General features: G+C 37.0%; 1 protein-coding gene across 1 annotated transcript in view; it reads right to left on the bottom strand.

The window, feature by feature from the left end:
- MYOF (myoferlin) overlaps nucleotides 1-25240 on the bottom strand; it is a 107797-nt gene extending 82557 nt beyond the window's left edge. Inside the window, exons 1-6 of the mRNA XM_058187014.1 lie at nucleotides 25067-25240; nucleotides 18894-18949; nucleotides 15192-15283; nucleotides 6284-6392; nucleotides 4731-4821; nucleotides 1085-1245 (exon numbers count right to left, since the gene is read on the bottom strand). Of these exons, the coding sequence (XP_058042997.1) occupies nucleotides 1085-1245; nucleotides 4731-4821; nucleotides 6284-6392; nucleotides 15192-15283; nucleotides 18894-18949; nucleotides 25067-25154 (597 nt within the window). The 5' untranslated portion in view covers nucleotides 25155-25240. The remainder of the gene's footprint in view (nucleotides 1-1084; nucleotides 1246-4730; nucleotides 4822-6283; nucleotides 6393-15191; nucleotides 15284-18893; nucleotides 18950-25066) is intronic.
- Between the last annotated feature and the right edge of the window lie 1934 nt (nucleotides 25241-27174).

The raw sequence follows: 27174 nt of genomic DNA, 5'->3' as shown, positions 1-27174 counted from the left end.
AGAACATTCTCAGAATAGTATGATAAAGAATACAAAGAGGGCATTAGAAAAGATAATATGTGAGTGATCAAATTTACCATGGCTGCAATTTAGAAACAGGCAAGCCTCTCCTGGAGCATATCTATTATGAGAACTTATACAAATTATGAGAGTGCCTACCGTTCCTGTCTATTAGTTTCTTTCGTTATATCCAATTAACATAGTTATTACATACTCATATATATAGCTATTTCATGCTTACGCTTATATATACTGTGTATTTCATGCTTACGCTTATATATACTGTGTGACAAAATAAATAAATAAAATAAAAAAATAAACTTCCATTATGTGTTTTTTAAAAATCCAAGTTTCCCCAAAGAATTAAAGAAATGCCTTTCTACTCTAATTCACAATGAATATTTGGTGTGGCCTTCAACAACATACTATCTTCTAATGTATACATTCTTTAAGTTGTACTCATAACGTGTTAGGAAAGGGAACAGTTTGGAGAAAGTTCATTCAGATACTGCATTTTTCTAAATGCAACACTATTTTCAGTAATCTTGATTTTTTTCATTTAATAATAACAGAGTAATTTACAGCCCCTGAATAATTTGTAAATTTAATGCATTTGAAATACATTTTTCTTTGAAGGGATCTGTAAGGTTCTCCAGACTGTCACAGGGATCTATGTCACAAAAAGGTTAAAAATCCCTGATTTAGAGACTAATGCTTTGGTATTTTTCACAATTAACATACTGCATATTATTAAGTTACTTCGAATGCAACAAGTATTCCCAGTCTTTAGTCTTTAGTTCTCAAATTTATTTATACACTCCTTTGTTGTTATGACCTGGAGCCAAAAATGTTACACCAGGGAAAAGAATCTTCCAAGATTTAAATAACAGCTTGTGGAAGAGATTTCTAAACAGAAAATAAATATGTTGCCCAAACTGTATTAACCACAATGCAAGCTATGCCTTATATGTGAGTAAGCTTCGTGTAAGAATACACGGTTCATTGTACTCAGTGGTGCTTACTCTCGGGTAAATTATTAGGGTTAGGATTACCGTATTATTGATAAAATTCATTATTTTCCAACCTGGAAATCTTGAGGTTTATTAGAAAGCACCCTGCGATTTTTCTTTCCTTTGGTAATATGCCGAGCAAGTTGAACTTCACGGGAACCACTTGGACCCTTTTGGGGGAGAACTCCAGGTCCATCATTGGGTATACCCTCCTCACCGCCATCTTCTTCACCATCTAACAACAATTTCAAATGTTATTATCCTTGAAAGCACAATAAGAAAAACTCAGAGTGAATGAACCTGAAAGATACTGGCACTAATATGGATCTCTGAAAGTGCTATTTTGTTTTTAAATTGTGGATTGTTACCACAGATAGGATGGCTGTGGAGAATGATAGCTAAACAGGTCAGGACTCCAGAGATATCAAGTTTGAGAAAGATATGTGACAATGATCCAAACAGCACCAATCTGATCCTTGAAGCATTTAAAGTGCTGCTAAGTGGAATCCAGCAATTTAACCATTACAGATAACCAAAGCAATTGGACATTAAATATTGGCAAAGGTAATCATAAGCAAACACCAAACCCAAAGCATAAACAATCTATCTACTACGGTACTAAAACTCATGTGTCTGAATGTTGCTAATCTTCAGTTGGGCAAAATGGTGTATCATAGGGCAACAACATAGCTCAAATGGGCTAATTTACAGAATGTTTCAAAATTTGAGATCCGTGGAATTGAAATTTGGCAATTCTGTGGCTGCTTCATTGCTGCCAGTCTGTGGTCAGCTGATCATTTTTAATGCTCCCTGACAACTTCAGAAAAATCAAGAGGATGCTGGCAGAAAGTGAAAACTCAATTGGGATTGTCCATGCTCCCTGCCAGCTTTCCACAAGCAAAGTCACACCATTCCCATCATTCACAACACCCTTGTACACCTTCCCCTCAGGGCACTTTTTTTTAAAATTAAGACAATGGGGAAGCTGGCAGGAAGCCTAAACTTGATGTGGCAGAAAGCCGGGAGGGAGGGAAGAGAGAAAGGAAAATTCCAATGCTTCTTGTCAGTATCTGACAAGGAAACTTAATGAGGAAGCCGTCAGGAAGTTGAAAATCACTTGTACTTGTTTTTGCCTGCCTGTGGTCATTCTGTTTCTCTGTTTGGAAAAAAAATATCTCTAACAATGACCCATCAGGTCATAAGTTATCTAGTATGTTATAGAAGGCTCAACAAAAGTTATATCACACACAAAGATTAAATAGGGTTACTATCAAGATTGCACAAGCACCATCGGATGTCAAGAAAGAATGAGAATTTTCTCTCGCTGTGCTGCCATCTAGTAATAATTTGAATTTTTGCAAACTCTTGTGAGAACTGTTACCCCTCCAGTTACATAGGATTGATGGTTGAAAGACATAGTTCTGCTATTTGGTTGCAGTTTGGTTATCAAATTTGCTGCTTTAAGAACTGGGTGTGGAAAGAAACAATGCCAGACACTTTCACCTCATGTCTCTATAAATCAGGTTTAGACCTGAAGCTCCCTGTTCCAGTTGTAATTGACCAAAATAGTTGCTACTATGATTTAAAGCCTCTCCAAACCTTTGGCTTTTTATGTTATGAAAACCATTTTATTAGTTTACAGACAGCCTCCTGAATAGCTGATATATGCTAGCTTAATTCCTAGGTGAGAAAAGAAAACTTTTGTAAATAGAAAAATATACTTTAAGGGCAGAGCGTTACCTTCCCCCAAGGTACAAAAAACTAGTTTTTCCAGTTGGTTTCACCTTTAAACTTAAAATTGTATTGTAAAAAAATAAGCTGGCTCTTTAGTTTTTAACTAAACACAAACGAGTTAAGGGAAACAATTTATTCTGTTAACCAAAATCACAATAATACTGTACAAAATTGCATTTGGAGGCTGAAGTGGCTTTTTTTAAAGGAACAATTTTATTTTTGACTATTTGTGTGGTACTATATAAAGCTCTTAGAATAACCACCTATCTCCTATTATCTTTATAAGCAAATTTTCTTTTTCTAATAATTTGATTTCTGTTTAATGGGGAATCTGAAAAAAAATAATTTGAGAGAAGCTGATTTTGAAATATAGAAAGTTGCTGCTATTTATCCACTTCAATGTTATAACACTAGGTGACATCAGTGGAATAATAATTTTATTTGAAATCTTTTATTTGGGCAACACAGTTCCTATTAAGGCATTACAGTAAATCACCTATTACATTTTCACTCCTTGTGGTAAGCTGTGGCAGTTGCGTATTGCAAACGCTACTATGAAATATATGATTTCAGTTTCAATTCCGTTTTAAAGGCTGAAAGCACTTTGTTATATGTCCCAAGGAATACACACACACACATACATACACACACAGAGAGAGCTATATATAGTAACAAGGCTAGTGAGTGATACTCTTCCTAAAGCTTTAAGTGAAGTATAACTATTACTAGATTGCCCTGATAGCATTTCCTTCCTATCCAATATCACTTGTCAGATACACAATTTATTCATTCATGATCCTTAGTCTGTGTGGTGCAGGACTGGCAACTATCTATGCTATCCAGGGCAATCTAGCAATAGATTCACTTAAAGCTGTAGGAAGAGTATCACTCGCCAGCCTAGTTACTTTAGCAGAATTGGGGTGGTCATTCAGGGCTGTGAAATTTACACCAATCCGCAGACTGAATGTAACATACTAACAAAGTTGCTTGGCTGTTCATCTAGGACTACCTGATTTGGAGACAAACAGTTTGGTATAGTGGTTAAAGCACCAAGCTTGAAACTGGGAGATCATGAGTTCCAGTTCTGCCTTAGGCACAAAGCCAGCTGGAAGATTTTCAGCCAGTCACTTTCTCTCAGCCCTAGGAAGGAGGCTGTGGCAAGCCACTTCTGGAAAACCTTACCAAGAAAACTGCAGGGACTTGTCCAGGCAGTTGCCAGCAGTCAAAAACTTACTCAAAGGCACATACTTGAACACACTTATTCATTTAAGAAATCATGCCTAGAGTGAGACTGCAGAAAATGTTTTGGCTGCCAGAGTGCTGCAGGAGGCGGTCCAGGCTGAAAAGAGGGGGAGGGTGTATGGCCCCTTCCCCCGTGCTCCATTTTGGCTGCCAGAGGCACCGTGGGCCAATCCTTTACTATTTCCAGGCCATCCCCTTGCGCCAGACGGACACCCCTGATCTACAGTGTAGTTAATTGTCCCATAGCCATCATTCCTCTTTACATCTCCTATTCCATAGTGTTGTTGAGCGTGTTTTTTCCCCCATTATGTTTAAACTTGCGAAAATGCTGGTTAAATTTAAATTAAGGTTTGAACAAGCCAACTTCAAACTTTTTCTTCTTTAATTATAATTAAAGCTAAATGGAATTCCCCTTTCCTTGAGTTCCGCTGCAGTAGAGATCTCAAGTTATTTTAAAACCAAGGGTCCTTAATGCTTTCTGAGCCTGGTTGTTTTCTTGCAGTTTCATTACCCAAACTAGGTAACAACATCAGTGCTGTTTTAAAGCCAAAAGGTGTTTTTGATCTTCTCATAGCAGTGCCAAAGGAGATGGAGAGAAAGTTACGCTAATCCACAGATCAAGGGGGAGAAAAAGTAGAAAGCTCCTCCATATAATACTAAAATGCAGGCAACTAATATCTTGGGACAACTTATTGCTTATCTTCGTTTATGGAAGGATGAGTGGGAATAGTGGCTGTAGCATACCTTCAGTGCTCTCTGGGTTAGTTCCCCCTGGGTCATTTGGATTTGGAGGTCCAGCTGGTGGCTCATAGCCTACCACCAAATCAATTGTTGCCTAAATTAAAAGAAAAAAGAACTTACAAATGCTGCAATGAATGAATTCAAAAAGGTTCTATGGACCTACAGGCCATCCATGTTGCTTATATAACATATTCTCTTAATTTTATGAAGCTATTTTGTACCTCCAGTATAGTCTTTGATTTACAATCATTCGTTTAGGGATTGTTCAAAATTACAACGGCGCTGATAAAAGTGATTTACAATTGGATCTTCCACTTAGCCATGGTGGCACAGTGGTTAAAATGCACTACTGCAGGGTAACTTGCTGCTCATTGCCAGGAGTTCTATTCTGACCGGCTCAAGGTTGACTCAGCCTTCCATCCTTGCGATGTTGGTAAAATGAGGACCCAGATTGTTGGGGGCAATATGCTACTCTGTAAATCACTTAGAGAGCTGTAAAGCATTGTGAAACAGTATATAAGTCTAAGTGCTTATTGCAATTATGGCAGTTGCAGCATTCCCATGGTCATGTGATCAGAATTTGGGTGCTTGGCAACTGGCATATATTTACGATGGTTGCAATGTAGCAGGGTCATGTAATCACCATTTGTGACTTTCCCATCCAACATCGGCCAAGAAAAATCAATGAGGAAAGCCGGATTCAATTACCAACCTCATGATTCTTTTAACAACTGCAGTGATTCACTTAACAAATGTGGCAAAAAAGGTGGTAAAATCAGACATGATTTACTTAGCAATGGAAATTCTGGTCCACATTGTGGCTGTTAAGTTGAGGACTATCCGTATGAGCAAATTTTGGGCTCATTAATTCTTTGGATCCTTAACATTAATATTATGGATTTAGTATTTAAATGTATTGCATTTTAGACAAATGTGGGCTGCATTTCATAGGGATGCTACAGTACGGTAGTTGAAGCAGTATATTAAAATAACTGAAACCAATGTATAGATCTTTTGCCTTTTAACATGTATATTTTTGTTTTGTTAGTCCAGAGGTCAGCAACCTGAAGCCGCATGTGGCTCTTTCATCCCTCTGCTGTGGCTCCCTGTCACTCAAAATATGTATCACAACAGCCAATGTGCGACACCCGCCAGCACGCGATTTATTGAGCTTTTCAACCCCCAGTAGGCCAACCATGGATAAATCCAAGAAAAGAAAAGTTTCAGAAGAAAACAGAACATTTAATTTGACTACATATGCTCATTTTGTGGCCGCTCAAGAAATAGTCAGGCACAGGAAGGGTTTTGTGGCTCCCAGTGTTTTCTTTTCTGTGGGAAATGGGTCCAAATGGCTCTTTGAGTGTTTAAAGTTGCAGACCCCTGTGTTAGTCCCTTTAACGTAAATACATTCATTCATAAAGTAATCATCTTGCCAATTCTGATCTTTTCCTCTCAGCCATCTTTGATTGCAGCTGCGGATTTATTCTTCCAAAAAGTTCCCCATGTTTTTGAAACATTTTATCCAGCTAAATAATAAAAATAAAGAGGGCACTTACTCCAGTTTCCAGTCCCTTTTCATTTAGCAGGGGAACGAGCTTGTATGGAAGAGATCTACTTTGCGTGCCTACTAGTTCCTTAAGTGCTACTGATGCTGTGCCAATTAGTCTGTAAGAAAAGAGGGAAATCTGTTATCAAGAGGACACTTATGGTATTATAAGAAAAACAATGCTTTCCTCTGAGAAGTTGCCAACAGGCCTGAGATTTTGAAAATCACTGCTGATCACAAATATGCTCAGGTTTGCTACATTATTCAAAGCTCATAGCAACTTCATAGTTTATTTATTTATTTTTGTCACAACAGTATACACAAACAATTGTCATAGATAAAACAACATATCTTGAAGAAAATATATATATATAAGTAAAAAATATGCATCAACTATATCAATTTGATATAATGAAGGGAACAATAGGACAGGAATAGTAGGCACTTTTGTGCTCTTATGCACGCCCCTTATAGCCCTCTTAGGAATGGGGTGAGATCAATAGTAGACAGTTTTTGGTTGAAGATTTTGGGATTTTGAGTAGAGACTATGGAGTCAGGTAATGAGTTCCAAACATAGCAAGTTCATAGCAAGTTCTCACTCATATCCTGCCATCATGCCAAAAAGAGATTTGTTCTCCATTTTCTTTGGAAAATTCAGAGAGCAATTTTTTTGGCAACATGTACTATTATTCAAAATTATTATGGTGATTAGCTCTGTAATTTTCCACAGATCAGCAACTGACATATTAGTTAACAAAAATGTTATCTGAAGTGATTGACAAGGACCTTATAATATGTGCTTTGTTTTTTGTTTGGATGTCCTTTACCTAAATCATGATTTATATTTAGAATAGGAAGGTGAACCCAGCCCACTGTGGCTTTGTCAATCCTTGATTGATCAAACCATGGCTTCCATTCACTATATATATAGAAAATGACTTAAGTAGCTTTAATTTACAATAACTATGACCTGTTTATACTTCTACCCACATTTTATATATACATACTCCATCTTAGAGAAATTCTAAGGAAATCTTAATAACTACCAGTAAATAGCTATAAAATCCATTTGGTATATTAGATGCTCATGGAAGTTCTCAAATATTGCTGTATTGTTTATTAAACATAGTATAGTAAATATTAGATTAATTTCATGCTTAATATGGATACAAAACCCATTTTATGCAGAAACAGAAGGGCTACTTTGAAAAAAAATCAAAGCCAGGCTGATTAGCAGTTTATTTGTACATTGTTGTTATGAAATATAAGGGTGTGGTTGCCATAACTGTCAAATGAGACATTTATTCTGAACATTTCCTTTCTGAAGAAAGTATCACAGAAGTAATGAAATAGCATCTTGTTTTCCCGCTCTTTTCTTTCACTTTTAAGCAAAATGATTGTAGAAAGGATAACTTCAAACCACTTCAAGTAGGGTAATTTGGGTAATTATAAACGAAAAAAGTTTTCATTCTCCACAATATTCATTGAAGCACAGAATGCAAGAAATACACAACTGAAGAGGATTTAGATTTTCCATTTGTTTTGATACTGTAGCCAGGATAGTGCATTATGCTAAACCTTGATTTCTTTAACTATGATTTATTGTCTTAGCCTTGACAATTTTAAGATTGGTGTACTTTAATTCCCGGAGTTCCCGGCCAGCATGTTGGATAACAGTTGAACCTCACCCATCTTAATTACCAAGGTTAGGAAACACTGATTTACTAAAATACATTGCAATAGATTGGATTTGCAATAGTGCATACATTAAGCCAAAAGATGTGATTTACACATCACAAAAGCTAAGATTACTGCGTTCAACACACTGAACCAAAATTAAGGAAACCATATTGTGAGTGCTCTGTAATGTGTGAACCCAGCTAGTATGCATAATTGCTATGGTAATGGGAACAAAGCCAATAGAAGTTTTATCAGACCACAGATTTACACTACCTTGTCTCACTCACAGCATACCAAGAAAGGAATTGGAGGTGAGTCTTTAATAAGAAGTACTTTTATCTAAAAAATTAATTTTTCTTCTCATTCTGAGTCATACCCTTTAATTTCTGCAGAATTCTCGTTTGGGAAGCAAATTGAGTTTCCTACCAATCTGTTTACGGTATAACTTGGTGTTTTCCATTATGTCACATCCTGGTTTTCTTCTACTGTGATAGTGTGGTGTGTCCAAAATCTTGTTATTTCAGCAGGGAGAAGGTGACACTTGGCATGAAGTATTCAATGGTGCCACTTACAAATACTTAAAAAACAGATTGTGTACTCTTTCAAAATAGTTTGCAATCAGTGTAAATAAGACCACAAGAGATTTAACCAGGGCTCTAAAAATGGCCAATTGGTATAATGCAGGATTCTGCAGAAAACAACTATTCAGGGTTGCAGCTCAGGGTTGAAAAGTGCAGTTTCTGGTGGTCTCTGAGCTTGTAGATATTTCATTATCCAACTAGATAACGTCATCACTGCAAGGGTCTGTAATCTATCCTCATCTCCATAATCAGACGGAAGGACAGTTGTCCAATCTTTCTTGCAACAATGATAGTTGCTTTAATTTTAATTATTCATACTCTGTATCCTGCCTAGAATTGCAAAATACAAAATAACAGAGTTGGAAGGGACTTTGGAAATCTTCCAAGCAGGAAACCCTATGCTATTCCAGACAAATGCCTGTCCAATTTCTTCTAAAAAAACCTTCAGTGTTGGAGTACCCACAACTTCTGAAGGCAAAGCTTACTTACTTATATGCATATCTACATTCTACGGTCTGTTTAAAAAAATGAAAATTGACCAGATGCTATTTCCCTTCTATTTCCAATGCCAAACCATTTAGTGCCTGGAAAAAAAGGGAAAATTTATTTCTCTTCCTACCTATGCAATAAGGTCCCTTTATATAAACTTTGGTTTAATTTATTTCCTGTGGCATGACAATGTACAGTATTCCAAAATATACAGTAGCAGCACATCATTTTCCAGAGTTATATTTCTGAAATATTTTAAATATTTTTTTAAAAGCTTGAATAAATTCAGAGCCATCAAAGAAAAAGTTAGCATATAATAGAAAACAGATGTCGTTACTGTTCTATTTTCCTTACAAGGGAAAATCCAGCTATGCAATTAGTCACGTGGACTGGGGGTTCTGCTCATATTGTGGTTACTTTATACCATCAACCTAGAATTGTTGACACTACTTTTCCAAATGACCTAAACCTTAGTAATAACAATTCAATTGGGTTTGATCTTAAGGTTGGATAAGACTTTTACAAGTTAAAGCAAGTTAACTTGCACAAATCTTATCCTACGGAAAACAGAAAAAGAGGCAGCATTTTTCTCAGCTTTATATGACAACACAGGCATGCCAGAACAATCAATAGTTTGCTGGCATCGCAAAGCTGCAAGGAAACAGTCACCAAACTTGAGAGCAAACTTAAACACTAAGAAAAACTGGAAAAACAGAAATGAAAATCCATTTTCTCTTTCTGTGAAAGGAATCTCTTCCAGTTTAATCAACATTTGGCTCCTAACTAATAAAAATTCAGTGCCCTACTGTGTCCTACAATGCACTGTTAGCACTCAGTACACAAAATTCACTTTAAAGTTACCCTGTGCAATGTTTTCTATGCAAAGCCCATTAAAAGTCTTCTACTTACAGTGGTCAGAAGTAAAACAAGCCCAAAAGGGATAAGAAAAAGGCATTTCAGCAGGTATATCCTGCTTATCATCTGGTCATCCCACATAAAAGCCATTCAAATGAGCAAAAGATTTATTTAGGATAACTTTTTCAATAAATTATGCCTAGAGATAACAAGTATGACAGGGACCTTGACAGATAAGGTAAGGAGAACTTTCCTATTGCACTTTTTTCTACTAAAAGGAACTTCATTTTGATTAAATATACCATAAACATGCTGCTATTTAGATAGTTGTCTAGTTCCTAAAATAATCAGACACTGCAGTGGCTGCTAAAGGAAAATACTGTAAGTAGTTTTGCAAATGTTTGAGAGAAGAGTTATAAACATCCATACTATGTAATTTATAAACTTAGGGTACAAATTCAGTCACAATACTAGTGCTGTATATTCTTAATAGATAGGTGACTTAATAATAGTTCCCACCTGTATCTCTTCTGCATTTATTAAAAAAAAAAGCAATGCACAAAGAGCCATCTATCTGAAAGCGTGATTAGTCAGGACATAACTAAAAGGTGATTCAGGCTGCAATTCTAAACCACTGTGAATAAGCTCTTTTTAATCCCAGAAGGTCTTGCATATTATCTGAGAACAAGTTGTCTAAGTATTGTTGAACTTCAGTAGAGCTTATAAGATTGTGTGGGATGAGAAAAAAAAAGGAAATACTTCTGAAGAATATTTCTGCTTCTTCCCAGTACACTAAAGCAGATATAAGAATAACCAATAAATAAGACTGAGAAGTAGTCTTCCATACCTAATTACTGGGAAAGAACAACACAAAATGAGTAGGTATTCTTGCCTGCTTATGGGTTTTCTCGTAGCTGATTCAGCACTAAGATGACTGATTTGATGAATGGGCCTCTAGGCCCTAGTAGGATATCTAGTTCTGATTTCACACTACATATCAGCAGGGGTGAAATTCACTTACCTTCCCTATCGGTTCACAAATGTGCGTGTGTCGTCCTCCCATGCGCAAAGTCTTTTGCGTATGCATAGAAGTTGAAAATCATCGCAAAAGAGGGACGTCATGACGTCTGCGCAGGTGGGCGGAGCCTCCTGCAGCCACCGCTACCGGTTCACCCGATAGAACCGGCTGAATTTCACCCCTGCATATCAGGTATATAGCCACAAGAAATGTATTTCTAGTCATCCAGTGTTGCTGACTATAAATTCGTTCCCTCACTATCAAATACAATACCTGTTCAATTATTATACATACCAGTTATTCATTTATTATATGAATGAATCTGAATCTGTTCTACCACACAGCAGGCCAGTTATGTTAACTGCCTTTAACTCTCAAGCAATTTGGCACATAAACTCTTCGAGAGGAGTCAGAAACACTGGTGATATCTGATAAATTTTATGCTAGCCATTACACTGCTCATTACAACAGTTGAACATACTGGTGAAAAAGTTTATTCCCATATTTTGAAAATATTCGCTTACTCCTAGAATCCTAGGAACAGCCAGCATGCATCTTTCCCACCTCTGATCAATAGAATTGTTATAAATAATATTCCTTAAAATGGCTCTGTTCTCAAGAGGATTTGTTTATTCATTCATTATTTGCACTGGGCATGAAAGCCAACTCCCCAGCCATAAAGAACAGAGCCAATATTTGTAATGATCAGCACTGGATTATTATTCAAAACGCAAATAAAAGCACAGCTGATACCAGAAAATATATCAAAGGCTTATTCAGACACACGGTTTGAGATGAAAACCAGAACCACCTGAAATCGTAGTTTGGATGCTAGACTAAGCCTGTTTGGGAGTTCAGATAAGAATATATCTTTCTTGTGATCTCAGGAACATTCTTCCATACCTTACTCAACGAAAGCATTTCAAAACAGCATATGCCCCAGGCTTTCATTACATTACAGAACATTCTGAATGTAGCCTCCAAAATGTATTTTTGTAGCTTCTGATTTTAATTTGTCATTTAAAAATTGGGGCTACCAAATCTAGCCTGCAACACTCAGGACAAACAGCAGATAACAGCAAACGGCTATAGAAAAACTACAACTTGTTTTGCAGCCCGGAGAAGGTAGCGTCAAGTAAATCTGTAGCAGAACTTAATTTCCTAACAGAAATTGGGAACTTCCACATAAGTGGTTTATATCACTTTAGGTTTAACTCTGAAACTGATGCATCTCTTAATGCCATTAGGTCTTACCTGGTTTGTTCGAAACTATAGCTGGTTTGCACAGCTTCTGGATGTTCTATTTACTTCCTGATGATCATTCTTGCTTCATCTTTGCTCCTGTGTTCAAGTAAGCTATTACTCATGCACCCTCTCTTCAGCATCTTGCTGCTGGAGCTTGTTTCTTTAATTACACATTGTTCAGAATCGATTTCCTCATAATTAATCCTCCCTCTCAATTCAGCCTCCTGCAGCACTATGCAACCACAACAACATCTACTTGGGAAACTGCTTGTTGGAAAGTTATCAAAACCAATGTGGTACCATTTCAGCTTTAACTCTCAGGTATTTTTAAATGGAAGATTGCCAGGAAGCTTTTGGAAATTTTAAATTGGACTCCTGTGAGGTTGGTCTATGATGTTGCAGACAGATCATGTCCACATCTCTAGGCACTCCAATATACTTTTCCTTAGAATCAGATCTAAAGCACTCCACAGCATTCCCCAGTTAAATACCTTAATTTACCTTTATCTTGTGATTGACTTCCCCTTATTTCTACCCTAAAAACCTCTTATTTTGTATTAGCAAACCACCAGATGAACATACACAAATGTACCTACTGAAAAATGTGGAGATGGGGGGAGAAACACCACGTGGTTGGGTTTTTTTTTGAATGGGTAAGATAAATTTTGTTACTGTAAAACTGTTGGTATTCAAGGGACAGAAGACTGGTTAACATTTGTGTACTCTCCCATTGCTTTGCTGGATATGCTGAGGAAAAAGGATGAGCATAGACTGGAATTGCATTTGGAAGCTGGCAGAAGTGAATGTGACCGTAGGTCAATTTCAAACTCTGTTGTGAAAGCCTGGAGGGTGGTGATGGAAATGCTGTTAGATTTTATTTAAGTAAGTCAAAGGAACATCCTCTTTTTTCTTCTCCCCTTCCATTAGACTACCACAAATGCTTCTTCAAAAAAACCTTCTTGAACAATATGGAATAAAGCTTTAGGGATGGGAGGAGCAAACAAAAAAACTTAACTCATTAAGCCATTAATGAGTTCATTACTTCATTCTATCTCTTAGGCTAAAATTATCATCTTTTAAATCTTTATATAACCTCCTACACTCTGCTGTTCTTACTGCAGATGTTCTGAGCAGACACATGTAGGATACTACTCTCTCTAGTCTCAAACTATTTAAATATTTTAAACAAATTCGGTTAGTTATCTTAGATGTTACATTTTATTAATTATATGGGAAGCATCTTTCTCATTCAGAACAAAAGGTGTTTTATAACTTAGTTCCAAAACAAAAAACTTAAATAAAAGTTTAAATATAAAAGTTGCTTATAACATGCCATAGAGGAAGTCACTGTAAGAAAAATGAAAAATTGCTTGCAGGAAATGGTTCCTTAAATAAACATTACACTGTTAACTTTGAATTAATCCTTATGAGCAAATTTTTTTACATATGAATCACAATATAAATTTTGCAAGATGTTGAGTTAGACTTCTAAGTTCTAAGATGGAATCTTTGTCTAACTTCCAGAACACAAACATGAAATGCAATTGTCCTGCACATAGTGATTCTGGGATATGGGAATAAAAATCACATACTTGCATATATTTGTGAGACTGCCAATAGAACCACATGCCTGCCAACCACCCTCCCATTCGTCCAGCTGGAGAAATGTCAGTTTCCATACCTTTAGGTTGCTTGGTCTCATTGACATTTCCACAAAAAACATATGCCTTTCTCTATTTTAGATAGAAACCTGAGAAATCTTAATGTACATCAGTTATAAACAATCTCATTAGACTATTTTCTTTACTTGTTAAACCAAAACAGAGAATTTAAAAACAGCATTCCAAAAATCAAATCAATCATTTGGTGCCTGCAATATGAGAAATACTATATAATATGTCTACAGTGCTGACACAAATATTACTAAAGACTAAAGACAAATATTACTTCAGAGCATAGCAGTTTCTCCTCTTCTGGTTCTTTTTGGCAATACTCTTCTAAGCCAAATGTATAGGAGGCCTGGTGGTACAGTGGTCGCAATGTAGTAATGCAGGCTAACTCTATTACTACAGTCTGGAGTTCGATCCTGACCAGCTCAAGATTGACTCAAACTTCCAAATAGAAAGCTAATGCTATCTGTCTCATCTCTTATACAAAGCTAGAATTAATAATTCAGAAATATTGATTGGTAGACATCACTGAATGACAGTAACTAGGACCAAAATTTCCATTAAGTGGTGCAGTCATAAAATGTGTTGTCACCTGACTTATCAACAGCAAACCCACAGTCCTCACTGCACAGTAATTAAGCAAGGATCATAGGTTATTAAGTGAGAACCTCACATAACTGCAACTTGCAACCCCCTCTCAGCTTGTAAGAAGCAAAGTTAATGGGGAAGCCAGCAGGAAATTACAAGTCCTGGGAGATTTGCTAGCAGTCCACCAAATGGATTAGTTCTATGGAATACGGTTGGATGGTGTGGGTGCTGTATTGCTGTGCAAGGACTGGAAGGACTCTGGAGGGCAGGAAGGCACACAGGCGGCTGCTGCAGACCAATTTGCATGTGCCAGGGGTGGGTACTCCAGAGGATGGGATGGCACACAGGAAGTTGGTAGGAATGGCAGTAACTTAGAGGAGTGGTTTGTAAGCTTCTCTGCTGGCTTTCACATTGGCTTTGCTGATGGGAAAGTGGCAGAGAAGGTTGCAAATGGTGATCACAAGACCATAGGATTCTGCAACCATTATAAGTGCAAGCTAATTGCGAAGCACCCAGATTACAATCGCAGGGCTGGGGGAGGGAGTGATGGCTGGAAGGTTGAAGACTGGTCATAAGTACAACTCATTCAGAGCCATTGTAACTGAATGGTCTCTGAACACTGTTAACACAGGAATAGCTTTACTTTAATCATAAAGCAATACATTAGCATATCTGATTTTTTAAACTTTCCAAAATAAATAAACGGCATTGCAAAAGTAGTGCATTTAGTTTAAAATCATGAAATGTTTGTTGAGAAATAAATGCACTAAAACTTTTAATAAAATAACCTACTTGTTCTGCCCTATAGTTTCAAAATCTTTCACAATTATCTGCAGGGATGATGAAATATCCAGTGGTAATCCTTTCAAATCAAATTCAAGAATCTGTGTGAAAAGAATTACAATAGTCATTAAAACTGATTTAACCCAGAACTGAACATATACAAGTAGGAAATGAAAATATTTCAGGAATAAGTTAGAACAATTAATAAGTGGAACGACTTGCCTTCAGAAGTTGTGAATGCTCCAACACTGGAAATTTTTAAGAAAATGTTGGATAACCATCTGACTGAGATGGTGTAGGGTTTCCTGCCTGGGCAGGGGGTTGGACTAGAAGGCCTCCAAGGTCCCTTCCAACTCTGATGTTATGTTATGGCCTCATTGCCATCCACTCAAAAGCCCGATTGGGCTTATTATCAGGGAATGTCTTATTTTGTGGGAAGCAAGGTAAAGCATCTCTTAATAATATTAACAAATGTTAATATTATTAGCTAGCAGACCATAACAGCAGCATTTTCAGCTTCTTAGACACCAAAGGTACTTTAACTATAACTGGTTAAATCTTTTAAAACGAAAAATAATCCCTATTATTAGTTTCTATAAATATTCATTATCAATAAATGAATTTGATATGCCAAAGATGAGTGGAATAAAGAATTAGAGTTTCCTACATTATCTAGACAATGAGAAAGTGTCTTAATTTCTATACCTAGTCCATGGGTCTACAATTTATACAACTGAAACTAATATTTAGAATGTATTGGACTCCATTATGTTTGTGTGGAAAATGATTATATAGGACAATTTTTCGTTGATGTAATATTTCTTTAAAACACATGTTTTTACAACGTCCTCAATATTTATTATTCATTTATTATTTATTTATTATTCACACTTTTATACCGCCCTATCTCCCTAGGGACTCAGGGCGGTTTACAGCCATATAAAGAAAACATATATATATACAGGGTAAAACATTAATTTAAAAAACTTATTACATAGGCTGAATATTTAAAATAGAGATATAAATAATAAAACCCATTTAAAACCAGATTTAAAATTTAAACATTTAAAAATTTAAAATTCTAGTCCAGTCCTGCGCAGATAAATAGATGTGTCTTAAGCTCGCGGCGGAAGGTTCGAAAGTCAGGAATACAATTGAGCCCCCAAATTTTGTTGCTAGGCAAGGCAGTTGTTATGTGGAGCAGTGCCCAATTTTACAACCTTCTTTTGCCATAGTTGTTAATCAAATCACTACAGTTGTTAAGTGAATCATGCAGTTTTTAAGCGAATCTGGCTTACCCCATTGACTTTGCTTATCGGAAGCCAGCTGGGAAGCCAGCTGGGAAGGTTACAAACCATCACATGACCCAAGAAAGTGCAACTGTCGTAAGTACATGCCAGTTGCTAAGCACCTGAATTTTGACCATGTGATCATGGGGATGCTGCAACGGTCATAAGTGTGAAAAATGGTCACAAATCACTTTTTAAAGTGCTATTTTAACTTTGAACGGTCACTAAACAAATGGTGTAAATAGAGGATTACCTATAATCTAAAAATAAAAAATCCAACATGCTTGGAATATTGTTTTTTAAATCAATTGGGAAACAAGTGTGGGAAATGGGGCGTGATGGGTTTTGGGTTGCTTTTCTTCCTAACATTTTAGAGTTCCTGTAGACAAGCAGTTGTGACATTTGGAATGGATAAGCAGAAAGGAAAGAAACATTAGGTATATTTCACAAGTGAAGTTGTGCAGCAACGAACCTGCCCCCTCCTACTTGCAATGCTATTACCTAGCTATGTAGCCTTCCCTTTCATCCAACCATGCTAATTTAGGATTAGGGTTAGAGTTAATTTAAGGTATGAGTATGTATGCAAATATGAAAGAAACACTATCTTGACACATGCTTTGCGTCTCCTATCCCACACCCAGCAAACTTTAGCAAGGTATGATTTTCCACTTGTTTTCTGGAGGGGAAACCCAAACCATGGCAATTGCATCCCTGCAGCCCTTGACTGTCTCATATAATGAAAACCCCAGACAAAAGATTGCCTGCCCAGACAAAAGATTCTAGAGGTGCACACATACACAATATTTACACATTTCAAAGGTTGTGAATGATTTCAAATAATTATTGGTTTGTTTGTTTGATTCCCAGAAATTGTGCTGGTGCAGATGTCAAAATAGTAATTTCTATGGAAATGGAAATGTTGCCTATCTAAGCATTTTGAAATATTCAAGCGCTCTGGTATGACTAGACTGGGATTAACATTTATCAAAAGCAGAGGCCTGAAAAGAATATGCATAAATAAATCCCAAGGAAGAAGAGGGAAGATATTAACCCAGACTGTTCCTTTATTTTAACTATTTGTTTAGGAGGATAAAAATAAGCTTGAATTTAGACTGCTCAATTTTAATACTAACTCCTACCGTATTAATAAAAAATTGAACTTAATTCTTGGTCGATGCAGCTGTTTTGAGAAAAATACAGAATTCTTTGGTCTGTTTGGGATTTTTTTCTTCTGCTTAGTCTACAGTTTAGGAGTCGCCTGGTGATTTCCCATCCAAATCATAACTTCCAAATTTGATGCATTTTTTGATTGACTGTGCAAATTTCTTTTGCTTTTCATAATTCAGATTATAGGTGGGGAGGTTGACAATCACTGGAATTAGGTGAGGGAGACTTATGACCATAACAGAGTCTGCCCAGCATAAGATATGATAAGTTGCAGCAGCCGTAAAATGGATCACCCACGTAACCAACTCAACGTTATGAATTTTTTTGTGGCAGTCATTAAGCAAACCAGTGGTTCACTGTGGGCTGATTTTACTGACAATTGGAAGCAAATGCTGGTTTTCAGCAAAAACATGTAAAACGGTCACATGACCAGGGACTCTACAAATATCCATATATGTATGTCACATGTCCATGGGTGGCAATCAGAATTTTGGAACTTTGGGTCAAAAGTACCCTGATAGGTCCATCAACCTGTTAATAAGCAACTGGTCATAAGTCGATGACTACCTATAGTTATTTCAAACCTTACTCCACAATTTAATATGCTTCTTTCTAAAAGTGACTGTTCCTTTTCATTAATCATAGTCAGGAGGACTTTCAAGAACCATCAAAAAAGGCCCTTAAGAGCCACTTGTTGCAACCCATTTTTTTGTACTTATCAGAGTATCACAAAAGCTGTCACTTTCACCATCCCCAAATAAATAATGGTCAGAAGATCCCAAAACGCTACTATGTGATTTCACATGCTTCAGGAAGTCCTTAAGTCTGAAAAATAATTAACTCCTCAAACATGGTCACTGACTGTAAAAAGACTGCCTCCATGAGCATCCATCAGGAGAGCAATGGAGATTGCAAAGGATGATGTGTTTAATGAGGTCTCATGCAAATCTAGTAAATTAGATCAATCACTGGGATGTAAATATATAACGGTGGTATTTGCATAATCATCTCATTGCACACAGGCCATCATTTTGGCAGTCTGTGGTCTCCTGCAGAAGCTGCTAGCTATTAATTACAATCTTAGCAGGACAGGAAGAAATTCTACTTCTGAACAGAGCAGAAAACATACAACACATGCATTTCTCGCTGTCTTCTTGCTTGCAACAGTCCGAGTCATGAAACAGGGCACGTGACTGAATCCTATTAAACATATTGTGCTTTTTCCTACATTATAGGGACAGAAAGATCAGGTTACCTCATTCCAAACAGGGTTGAGTTCACTATCAATTTTCTTTGTTTTCTTTTTCTCATCTGGAAATAAACAAAGAAATGTGTTACTAGTGTGGAAAAATAGTTTTTAAAACTCCATTACAATTTTTTTTTAAAAAAACACCTTTTTCACGGCTATGATAATAACTCATTGGTAGAGTATATCTTTACTATGTGGGCCTGGGTAGACCTATAACATTTCCAAATGCTTCCTTTTTTTTTCTTTTTGCAACACTACCCAAGAACAGCTGTAAAATATATAACATCTTTTCAGCTTTGACATTTTTACAACAATGACTCTCAAACACATCGGTCTCAGAATACTTCTACAGTTTTAAAAATAATCGAGGTTCCCAAAGAGCTTTGGTTTATGAGGGTTATTATAGCTATTGATATTTACTATAAGATTAAAATTGAGAAGTTTTAAAATATTTATTTGACTTAGCAGACCTTATGTTGACAGAAAAGTATATCAGCAGATATTCTTTTTCCTATTGATAATCTTTATCCTACCTCTAATACTCTTTTCTGTGTGGCAATCACCGCTCATCTAAGAGAGTTGATTTTTAAAGTGTTGTCTGGGGCAGAATGGGACAACTTGCTGCAGCCAACTGGCCACAGCCAACTTACCACAGCTAATTCACAACAGGTCAACTCAGCATGGCTAACTTGCCACAGGACAACTTGCTGCAGGACAATTCAACAATTCAATTATTTAAAATAATTACAATGTTATTTTAACTTTTGTCATTCATATTTCATTTTCTCCCTCCTTTGGCATCTTTTCTTTAATGATTCTATTCTACTATTTCTTTGATATTAGTGTAACTCTTGTCCCACAGCGAGTTGGCCATGGCGAGTTGGCCATGGCAAGGATAAATATCCATGTAAGATTCAGAAGATTATCCCTTGAGCTTTTTTCCCCCATGTGATTCTAACTGTATTAATTTAGGATTAGATCAGTGCTTCTCAATCTCAACGGCTCTAATATGGACTTCAACTTCCAGAATTTCCCAGTCACTCATGCTTAAAAGTTAACTTTATTTTAAAGTTGCTGAGATTAAGAAACATTGGACTAAATCATTATTAACATATTTTAATTGTGGTAAATAGAAGGACACTCTGATCATTTCAAAAGATGGACATTTAACCTCAATACTGTACATTTACATCGACTAAATATAGGTAAAAACTAAAATCCATACTTTCAATTTATAGAATCTCTAACAGAAATAAGAAAAAACTAAAATACAATAATTTTATTCCAAATAAGCCAGCTATTATAGCATGCATTGCACTAAATCTCTTTTAAAAAGTAATGGAAGGATTTAATAATGTTTTTTTGAAAGGATGCTTCAGATATATATTTTCCTTCTGTTCCAAATATGGCTAAATCTGCATAGCTTCCATGAAATTCAATTACAGAACATACTACTTCTGCTAGATATGTGTGGAAGGAGCAGTTTGGTCCTTATTTAGTCAATGTGGAAACTAGTGAGTCACATTCCTGTAATAAAACTCTGACAGGAATTAACATTTAAAAAAAAGGAGTGTGTTAGATATTAGCTCAGGCTAGACCACAAAAGATTTGCAAGTCCTGCTGAACAATATCACCTGTAATGTTATATTTAAGCTAAAAACCTATCATAATCTCATGCAATTTTGCCATTATTTAATATTAGCATACACTGTTACAATTGAATTGGGCCCAACATTTTCCACAATTGATACTTTGAAATCTGAGAGTATGAGCTTATCACATATTTTTTGAAGGGAAGTGCTAAATTTAAGTTAAATTTGCACGTATTGTATATTTACCTAAGAGTAAGAGGTAAATGAACATGTGAGATCTCATCAAACACTGCAAGCTCCACTGTCATATAATCTTCATTTATTTTGTTTTAGTGAAATTTTTTAAGTACATTAGTAAATCAGAAATAATCAATACCAATTTATCCATTGTGGTTGTATTGAAGATGGTGGTGTTGTAATGTTAAGACAGTTTTCACGTAAGAGAGAAAATGGAGAACAGCAAAGAACTGAACCCTTGTCTCTGTGCTGAAGGAGCAGATGATAGAAAGCTCTCACAGTTCTGTAAACTGTTAAAGTACCTGGATTTCTAGTTTATTACCACTACAAATAAATATCCATACCAGTGGTGGGTTTCAAATTTTTTTACTACAGTTTCTGTGGCCGTGGCTTAGTGGGTGTGGCATGGCTTGGTGGGCGTGGCAGGGGAAGGATACTGTAAAATCTCCATTCCCACCCCACTCCAGGGAAAGGATACTGCAAAATCCCCATTTCCTCCCGATCAGCTGGAATTTGGGAGGCAGAGAATAGATGGGGGCGGGGCCAGTCAGCATTTTTACTACTGGTTCTCCGAACTACTCAAAATTTCCGCTACCGGTTCTCCAGAACTGGTCAGAACCTGCTGAAACCCACCTCTGATCCAGACTCAGCTATGTCCCCATAATGGTTTGTGAGAGTGGCCTTGGGACACAGAAGGTAGACACCCCCATTGAAAAATCCCATATAAAGTCTGCTTTATCATTCCTTCATTTAAGATTAATGCTGCTTTCCAAGGAAGCTTTAGAAGCTAGGTTTAAAAAATAGAAATATAACAAAATATTAAATTCTGTTATAGAGGGCAACATTTTCTGTGTTCAATCACAGAATACCTGCTAGGGCATTGTGAGCAGGGCTGAATTAAGGGCCCAAATGAATCACAGGAAAATGGAATAGAAGAACCAGTAGAAACAGATTACAAGCAAGCAATCTTAAGGGTACGAAAGTGAAGACGTTCCAGGTGCTTCTCTTTGAAGGAGTGCTTTAAATTCACTTGGGACGATTTTAAAAAGGATGCTTTACCCATTGGCTAATGCAGCTGCGTGTTAGCCAATCAGCAGAGTGGACCAATGGGGTTTCCAAGCAGGGCCAAGGGATCTTCAAGACACCATCCATGGCTAGCATCATTTCATGTTAGCCAATGGGGTCAGGCTGAAGCAAACACTAGATAGAGCCAGATATAAAAGTGACATGGCGGTGTTCATTTTACTTTGGGTTTATATTGTTTCCTTTTCCCCTGATATCGTCTCCTTCTCCTTGGAGGGAGGAGACAGATCACTTTGAATCAGTGGTGAAATTCAATTTTTTTTTACTACCGGTTCTGCGGGCGTAGTGTGGCGTGGCATGGTGGGCGTGGCAGGGGAAGGATACTGCAAAATCTCCATTCCCACCCCATTCCAGGGGAAGGATACTGTAAAATCTCCATTCTCACCCCACTCCAGGGGAAGGATACTGCAAAATCTCCATTCCCACCCCACTCCAGGGGAAGGATACTGCAAAATCTGCATTCTCACCCCACTCCTGGCCGAAGGATATTGCAAAATCTCCATTCCCACTCCACTCTGGGGCCAGCCAGAGGTGGTGTTTGCCAGTTCTCCAAACTACTCAAAATTTATTTATTTATTTATTATTTATTTATTTATTTATTTTGTCATAACAATATATGTAGGTATCATACAAAAAGATTATATAATATATAAATACATATATGGGTAAATATAAGGAGGTATAAGCATATATGTATATAGGAAGAAGAAAAGAAAAACAATAGGACAGGAATGGTAGGCACTTTTGTGCGCTTATGCACGCCCCTTATGGTCCTCTTAGGAATGGGGTGAGGTCAATAGTAGACAGTTTTTGATTGAAGATTTTAGGATTAAGGGAAGAGACCACAGAGTCAGGTAAAGTATTCCAAGCACTGATGATCAGAACCTGCTGGATTTCACCCCTGCTTTGAACTGATCCCTTGCAATGAACATTTGAAATTGATTCAACTTGAACTTGAACATATGAATTTAAGCCAATCCTAAACTACAGGTATTAATATTTATCTGGATAAATATTATTCATGATATTCCATCCCATTCCATTCTTTCCCCTCCTCCCCAACTTTTCCATTATTTAAACAATTTCCTCGTTAGTATCTTCATAGTATTACTCAGCCGTCACTGAAGTAATATGAAGCCTGTCTTTATTATACTCATTTTGGCACAACAATGAAAGGATAACTATATAATCCTGTAAGTCTCTAGTGGGGAAATGACCTCAATTGCTATTCCATGGCCCTAACAATATTCCGTTCCTTACAATATATGCCAGTAAAGCTGATTTGTATTTCAGCAAAACCTGTTCTTTCCAGGTTGCTCTTAGCATATATAACCAGTATCCAGAACATGTTGAAGACTGTTGTTTTTGGAGATTCTGACCATTCATTTTCAGTTGGCTTTAAATGCCCCAAAGGACAGTTTGTCTTTCTTTGTCTCTTTCTAAGCTTCCACCAAGATGTCTTTTTTTCCTCCTACAATATTTCTACTTCTGCAAACCCCAGAGGTTTCTTCAGACCTGCTGACTGATACTTCTCCCTTGTGAGTGGGAGTACTTTGGGTACATAGCAACATCACAACCTGACCATCCCTAAATAAATAGAACAAGAATGAAGACACTGCTTCTAAACATTTTATCGCAAGCCATTCTCCCATCCTTGTTTCCTGCAGGGTGTTCTAGTGTCTGTTCTATGGAAATGTCTTTGCTCACAAATACTTTTCTTTCTAAGCCTTTAAACACCACCTACAAACCCATCCTCCTAGAAGTATAGCATGGCTGCATCTTTAGTTTGTTTTTTCTTTGGTTAAAGTTTGTTCTGTTGAAGACATCAATTAACATTTTCCATGGGGGGAAAAAGCATGACTCACACAGTAACTCTTGGCCTTTCTTCCAAGCTTTTGTTTCAAGATACTTATTCAGATTTAAACAACAAAATCAGCTGCATGATGGGTGTACCAAATGCACCTCCCTCTAATTTTATTTGGGGCGGGGGGGTTTACCCCCATATGTCCAGCAGCACAGAAGCTTTAGAGAGGGAATGAATAATATTGACACCACCACCTAAACATAGAAATTAATTTCTGTTGATGCCTTTTAAGCATCTTAATTATGGCTACAGAAAGCCAATTGGGGAAAAAATATTTGTGGCCCCTTTGAAATATAAGTGGAAAATGGAAAACCCAGCCTTGGGTAATGAATGAATGATTCATAAACAAGTTGCAAAACAAATTACCAGGCTTCATTTTCTTACAAATTAAAAGTCCCAGATTTTATCTTTATCTATTGATTTATATATTTATGCACCAATAATTCTACCAGCTCCGAGTGACTAATTTTGAAATAAAAGAAACTTTTATTAACTTAAAGTTAACTTAAAGTTAACTTTTTAATTGTCATAAAAGAACAGGGATAATAAAGCCAAGCATTTCTTATTCATCAGACCCCATTTGAGAAAGACTTCCTATTAGGGAAGAATTGTTTCAAAAACAGAACGAAGTGAAAAATATTTAAGCTTCACATGTGCATTTTTTAAGGCTTAAGCCACAGTCCACTTTTAGCAACTCTACTAAACTTGGGAAGCAGAAATCCAGAGGACCACTAGATGGCAGTAGAGAAATATAGAAAACTCATTCTAGTCCCCTCTTGATAGTCCTACTTTTTCCAATAAAATGAGTGTTCTTATTCCATACAACACCAAGTAATATAACTGTCTTCACTGGAATCTGTAACCCAAACTGATACACATACTGAGCAAAAAGTTGATTTCTCTAACATCCAACACACATCCAACTAAACGGTGAGCCAAAGAGCCAATATAAAGCCCACTACAAAATTTGCAAATATAATTCAAATCCTATTGCTTTTAATGTTGTCCTTTACTTTGGGTTAATTTAAATAAGAAAGGTCATAGAAAAATTCTATTCAATAATGTAAATAGAATTTAAATATTTTAAATCATACACTTCCTACCAGCATTCAATCAATCATTGCTAGCATTCCTTTATAGCAGGTTAATAACCAGAAATCTTCTTTGGCAGGAAAATTATTTATGTGCCAAAATATAATTCACTTGCCCAATCACCAAAACTGAAAGTGAGTGTCCTAGATGCAGGTGCAATGAAATATGCTTGTCAAGGTGCCTCAGGACATCTCCAGATTGTTTTTCAGCGTTGAAAAAAGAAGTTATACACTTTAGAAGCTCTTTGCAATCTTGTTCTAATCGTGCCACCTTGTCAGAAAAAGAAACTTTCTAAAATTAGTTTTCCTTACCTTTAAAAATAATTGATGCAATAGGATCTGGTTTCCCAAACGTATGTTTAGGGATATTTGCAGCTGATTCTACAATTACCCGAAGCATTGTTTCAAACAAACTTTAAAAAGAAGCTGTTTTCGAAGTAGAAAGTTCAGAGGGGGGAAAAAAATACTTGAGATACTCGGCAGGCTCCAGACTGAAATGCCAGGAGGAGGAGGAAGAATAGGAGGAGGAGGAGACAAGAAGGAATGGCTTTGTTACAGCAACGGGCAGCTCACAGCGGAATTACCAAGTTTGTTACCAAAGCTAAAGAAAAGTGATGCATACCATCATTCACAATTCCTGTCCATTAGATAAAAAAACTGATATGGATTGAAATTCAAACATAAGAATTTACGAAGCACGATGCTTAAAAAGGGGAAAATGCTCTCTATGCAAATTATGAGGAAGAAATATGAATGTGCATTAAATAGTTACTGAATCAAGGACTCACTCATTCAAATCCATTGCATACTTTCCATTTTTATGGCTATGGAAATAATGGCTAAACCAAGACAATTTAAAAAAAAAAAAGCATAAGCATTTCTTTTAAAAGTACATTCTTTCCTCATGTTTGTGGTTTGAGTGTCGTTCTCCTTCTTTTTAATTCAGGAATGTTGCAAACAGTCTTAGATCGCCCCCTTCAGCAAAAGTCAACCTTGTATATAAATTGTAAAAGTCATCTCTAAATTTCGTGCAGTCAGAGTTTGTAGTAAGAAGAAGAGAGAAGAATCAAACTCCAAAGTGATCAATTGTGAATGAGCTGCTTTTCAGCATCCTGCCTGAAGCTAAAACAGCAGATTGGTTTTTCCACGCACTGTGTGCTGCAGGGAACTTCCAGTGGAGATTTCTGAATGGGAACCAGCCGCAAAATATTATATCACTGACTGCAGATTTTCCTTCGAAACAGATTTAGAAAAAGAATGGGAAAATGAAACATATTGGGAAGGTTTTGAATGGAATCCACTGTTCATCATATCCTTCATAAAATTTGAGGAATAAGGCAAGGCAATTGTATAAAACAGTTGCGTCTAGAGGTTAAGGCACCAGGCTAGAAACCAGGAAACGCTCAGTTCTAATTCTGCCTTAAAAAGCCAGCTGGGTGACTTTGGGCCAGTCATTCTCTCTCAGGCCAAGGAAAAAGAAAATAGCAAATTGATTCCAAAACTGCAAATTGCATGGACTTGCCCAGACAGTTGTTAGGATTCCAGATTAGGTCTAAAACAGGCAGGCAGGCAGGCATGTAATAAACATATTTGGAAAATTCTCTACTCTTCCCCCACATACACACACACACACAAATGCCAAGCAGTGCAAGTACTTCTTGTTAGATTCGGGCAATAACGAGGCAGGAGACCAGGATAGTGACAACAGCTCTTTACTATATGGTGAACCCAGCAACTCGGGCTGGGAAAAACCTCTCCTTAAATACAGTTTAGCCGGAGGCTTCAACCAATCAGCAACGTGCTTTTTTCCCACCAAAACATTTAAAGATACATTACACTCCTTCCCTCCCAGAAAACACTTTACCATTATTTATATGAGATTTACATATTATTTTTCAACGTAATCGCGCAAGTAGACTGGGCGTCTCCTGACTCTTTCGGACCTGCGCAATTCATTCTCTGGGAGTGAGTCGAGCTGACCGGAGGGGCTGTTTGTTCCTCTCAGCTCCTCCTCTAGGCCATCCGGCCCTGGATTACTTGCAGAGTCGTCCCTGCTGTTTTTTAGAGGAACCGGTTGGCGTCGCTGGACCTCCTGGAACTCAGATAAGTCCCGCGTTTGCCCCGGGTTTGAGTCAGCTGTGGATTCAAACATTGGATAGTCAGGGCCTGTTTCGTCTAATTCTGATTGTTCGGTTATTCGTTTTCGTATTTGGTCTATGTGGCGTTTCCATACCCGGCCATCCTTTATCTCTACTAGATATGATTTTGGTCCTGTTATTTCTAGGATTTTTCCTGCTAACCAGGTCGGGCCCTCGCTATAGTTGTGTGCCCACACTGAGTCGCCTATTGCCATCCCTCTTGTTTTACCGAGTGCCCCTTTGTAACCGTCTGGTGTGTAGTTTGGGTTTAACCGGTCTAGT

The sequence above is a fragment of the Ahaetulla prasina genome, chromosome 6, assembly GCF_028640845.1.
Source record: "Ahaetulla prasina isolate Xishuangbanna chromosome 6, ASM2864084v1, whole genome shotgun sequence".
In the NCBI taxonomy this organism is placed as follows: Eukaryota; Metazoa; Chordata; class Lepidosauria; order Squamata; family Colubridae; genus Ahaetulla; species Ahaetulla prasina.
The sequence above is the reverse complement of the archived record's forward strand: the minus strand, read 5'-3'. Positions and strand labels throughout refer to the sequence as shown.